General features: G+C 37.4%; 1 protein-coding gene across 1 annotated transcript; it reads right to left on the bottom strand.

Moving 5' to 3' along the window:
• Positions 1-1,353: 1,353 nt before the first annotated feature.
• On the bottom strand, positions 1,354-3,237 carry zgc:162730. Its single transcript, NM_001089404.2, is given in 2 exon segments — positions 1,354-3,030; positions 3,138-3,237. Coding segments are annotated over 2 exon segments (945 nt in total). The 5' UTR covers positions 3,171-3,237; the 3' UTR covers positions 1,354-2,118.
• Between the last annotated feature and the right edge of the window lie 1,615 nt (positions 3,238-4,852).

The raw sequence follows: 4,852 nt of genomic DNA, 5'->3' as shown, positions 1-4,852 counted from the left end.
TCTTTAACCATGGTTGATCATGTGTATGCACAAATACTAATATCACCAAATAACATATGTGACATTTTTTTTTACAACAACTAAATCAAAAAAAGTTGTCCTTATCTTGTCATTCACAGATGTTTTCTATATATTTATGCATTCAATTGCATTTTGGGACCTTAATCTCAGGTCTGTCAACTGTTTATGCATAAAGTCTAACTTTACAGTTTAACAACGTGACTTTTGTTGACTTTCCAGTATATTTGAAAATTTATATTATAAAAATTATAGGCTGAAATACAAACTGAAAATAGCAGAATTAGTACTGACAGCTCTTTGCTCTTCAACCCAGACAATTATTTTGCTTACCCTATTGGCAGATTATTTTGCTTGATTTAAGGAAAATCTCACTTCATTTTGGCATATTATTTCTTAAAACAAGACAATATGTTTTGGTTGTCTAGAAAATGCTTCTTGAATTAAGAATTTATATTTGAACAAGAAACAAGACAAAACATCTAAGTAAGAAAAGCGTTTTTGCAGTGTACTGAAAATGTCAAGAAAAGTAACTTTGTTAAAGATTTAAACATTAAAAGTTGTTGCACATCAAATAGAAAACAGCCTCAAATCACAAACAACATGTCCAAACTACTATATATATATATATATATATATATATATATATATATATATATATATATATATATATATATATATATATATAATCTGTTTTTGACAGGTTGCTGCTATATGGCTGCTATATTAATCTGTGGTGGTTGCAATGTCTGTTTTTAGTAAAGCTGCTTTTGAAACAATAAATATTTTCTGAGGGACTGTGCGAATGATTTTGTCATTTGAATGAAGTGTTACAAAATCCTGATGCTTGTCTTCATAATCAGTTTGCACTAGCTTATAGGAAAGCTTTGGTCAGTAAAGATGAAGGAATGATTCATGCTACGATATAAATATGGCAATGAGTTTTAAAGTACGAGTTCCTAATTCTTTATAACTTTCAACATAAGATGGCTTATGTAAGGCATGACACTGTATGCTGGATAAGATCTTGCTGCACTCTATTAACCTGGCCAACTCACAGATCAGCGTCATTTATGACACAGGACAGATTTTAATCTCTACAGACAGCTATCAGTTGCTTCAGACATTGTTGTGTAGATACAGGTCAGATCTCACTGTTGTTGTATTAAATACCTCTGCGTACACGCCAAATATGATCTTGATTCTGGTATTTACAAAACAGCATTACTTTTTTTAGAAAGTGATGAAGTGATTTTTGAAATGTAAACATGATGTGAGGACAACTGTAATCCGGTGCGTTTATGGTGAGGTTGAAATAGAAAACACAGTGTTCAATTGGTTTTCAAAATTTGCATTTATTACATTGCTCAGTTGGATCCAATCCATCACACTGTGTCCACACTCCTTGGATTTTCTCCATGGCACATGTTGATAAATAAGTAAAAAATTCATTAAAAACTTCAATAAATACTAAATAAATATATTAGTTAGGTCTATACAATTACAAAAAAAGAAAAAAAAAACATTGCAAATGAAGCAAACTACCATATAGAAATACTGTACTGTTACAGTCCCTGATAAAGACCAAGATTCCTTAAGTAAGGACCCGACCAGGGGGGTCAAAACAGCTCTTGTCCAATAAATAGGTTTGTTTCTAACAGGTACCTAACATCATAATGCTTTGGTTGCTACATAAACATTCTCCCAGTATAGATTTGTAAAGTGCATTCTTTGTGAGTGAATGTATGGTCATTTTTCTCAAGTTTGTCACATTGTTGGTTGATATAAATGATACATATATGATAATTATATATATGCAATTCTGACACAAGCTCTGCTTGTGCCATTATGTCATAGGTTATGATCTCTTGGTTAAGGCACTTGACTGCAGCGCTTACTGCCAAACAACGCAAGAAAGCAAATGGAAGACAATATCACAGAAAATAATAATAGGTATACACCATTATAAAAACAATGCCTTCACAGGCTTCGGATGGCAGTTTGATATCAAAATATTCGGATTTAGCAAGTATATAACAATGATAGTAATAAATTAACATAATTAAGACTCGTTTGACCGTCTGGAAACAAATAAAGTCCTTAGTCAGACACAGACATTCGCGCGAAAACGGAGAGGCGCTTCCCGGTCGAGCCGTCGAAAGTGGGAGACTCGGAGCCGCTGGAGCTGCCGGTGCTGCTGTAACTCTCGCGGTCCGACAGAGAGTCCTCCGAGGAGAAGCGCTGCAGAGGGGCTTTCTTCAGCTCTTCCTTGATGTATAGCCCGCCGCCGGACACCGGGAAATTATTTCCGTGTCCGCAGACACATCGTGACCGAGTCTCCGGCGCGAAGAGCGCGCTGTTGTGGATATCTCCACTACTGTGTCGGCTGAAGGAGAACATGTCGCGGGAGGAGTCGCTGAAGACCGGGGACAAGATCTCCTCGGGCGGAGGCGAGACCGAGGGCGCCCGGGTGAAGCTCAGGGACTCGTATGAGCTCGGAGGGGAACTGCTGCGGGTGAAGCCGGCGAAACTGACGCTTTGGCGCAGCTGCCGCGGGTTCTGCTCGGACAGAGAGCTCTTCTCCTCGTGGATAAAGTGACAGCGGCTTCCGTACGGACAGTATCCAAACTGGTAGAAAGTGCGACAGGCTTGTGTTTTGTATTTGGGGTGGCGGTAAAGACCTCGCAGCTCATTTTCTCCGTGAGCGAACTGACATTTGGCACCGTATTTGCAGCTGCCGTGCTCCTGGAAGCTTCGACAAAGCTCGGTCTTATACCGGTTTGAAGGAAGGGTTGCCAGGGGAGGAAATCCGGGTGGTGGGGGCACGTCGTGGGGCTTCATCCTGCTAAAGCTGTCGTTCAGACTCATGGATCGGTCTGCTTTGATGGGGAACTGGGGTTTGCTGGGTGCTCGGTCGCTCCAGCTGTCTACCGGCCAACAATCGTCGATGAGCCGATCAGACGAGCTGGATAGGTGTGGAAACGAGTCATCTAAACCCAGATTGTAGAAGTTCTGTTAAAGAAAAAAACAAGCATGAACATCATTCCATCCTTCCGCAGCACCCAAATAAACAGCACGCAAATAAACACACAAACACATGCAAACTGATCTGAACTTACGCGCATGAGACTTTCGCCAAAGGTATCGGACATACTGAAGTGTTTTTGTGAAGGAATGTTGCCGTCAGAAGTTGTGATAAAGCCCCGGTAGCTCTGTGCTGTTTTCAAGAGCATACTGAGCTCCTTATATATACTCAGCCGTGTAGTGGGCCGGCTTACGGATTCCCGTACGCCGCTCCCTCCGACGTTGCATTAGGCCTACTTATTTTTAGCCGGTGGCAAAAAAAAAAAAAAAAAAAAAAAAAAAAACATGTTTCAGTTTCACCGACAGGCAAAACAAGAGAGTACTGTGATTAATTTACAGTAACCTGTTGCGATAACTGCCCCTACAGACGTTCCCCATCGCCTGAGAGCGATACTGTTTATGTTTTCATTTCCAGAGTTTTTCTTGTCCCAATACATAGATAAATTAGATAAACTCATAACAGAAACAGCCTTAGTAACATTTATTTTCATTCTTATATTCAAATATTCTATCTATCTATCTATCTATCTATCTATCTATCTATCTATCTATCTATCTATCTATCTATCTATCTATCTATCTATCTATCTATCTATCTATCTATCACTATTGTTTCTTTATGTGTAGTAGCTGTAAAAAACTTGAAAATGTACGCTACATTCATTTTTAAAAATTACAATACAATATAGTAGATTACCACGTCTTGGTTTTATTTGCAGCAAGGCAACATAAAGGTTACTTTATCCATTACGTAACAGTATCAGGATATTATGAATGTAATTTTTACGTGGTTTGGTTCTTTTATCCAATAATAAAAGTGTCTCATCAGTAGCACTGCAGACTGAGGCGGCCTGGTTTCATTTTTGCTGTACGAGTCTGACTCATGTTGTATGAAGCTTCAACATTGCCACTTGTGGCCGTGGGTAGAATTGTTTAAAATCAAAAGAAAAAAAACATGCACAGTTCACTGAACTTTTGTAAAAACACAATAGCAGTAACAGGGGGAAGTTGTCAAAACCTGCCATTAATCATTATATATGGAACTATATAAGGAATTATTATTATCATAATTAAATATAGCCTAGCAGTTCACGGTTTTAGGTAATAATAAAATGATACTTACAGTTGAAGTCAGAATTATTAGCCGCCCTGCATTAGCATTATTAGGCCCCCTGTTTATCCCCCAACCCCCCCCCCCCCCCCCAACTCCCCCCCCCTCTATTTTCTGGTTAACAGAGAGAAGAATTTTTTCAACCCATTTCTAAACATAATAGTTCATTAACTCATTTCTAATAACTGATTTAGTTTATCTTTGCCATGATGACAGTAAATAATATTTTACTAGACATTTATCAAGACACTTCTATACAGCTTAAAGTGACATTTAAGGGCTTAACTAGGTTAATTAGGTTAACTAGCCAGGTTAGGGTAATTAGGCAAGTTATTGTATAATGATGGTTTGTTCTGTAGAATGGTTACAATGTTTTTTAAAGAATTAGAAACTGCTTTTATTCTAGCCGAAAAAAAAACCCAAATAAGACTTTCTTCAGAAGAATAATATGATAAAAATTTCCTTGCTTTGTTACATTATTTGTGAAATATTTACAAAAGAAAAATCAAATGGGGGCTAATAATTCTGACTTCAACTGTATATTTAAACTTAAAACTAATGTAAAAATAACAAATAGCATTAAATAATGTTTAAAAATGTAAAAACTGAAAATAACATATTGATATCTTTAAAACAACA

This window comes from Danio rerio, chromosome 15 (assembly GCF_052040795.2).
Source record: "Danio rerio strain M-AB ecotype USA chromosome 15, GRCz13ab, whole genome shotgun sequence".
NCBI classification, from domain to species: domain Eukaryota; kingdom Metazoa; phylum Chordata; class Actinopteri; order Cypriniformes; family Danionidae; genus Danio; species Danio rerio.
Note: the sequence above shows the minus strand (reverse complement) of the source record. Positions and strands in the feature narration are given on the sequence as shown.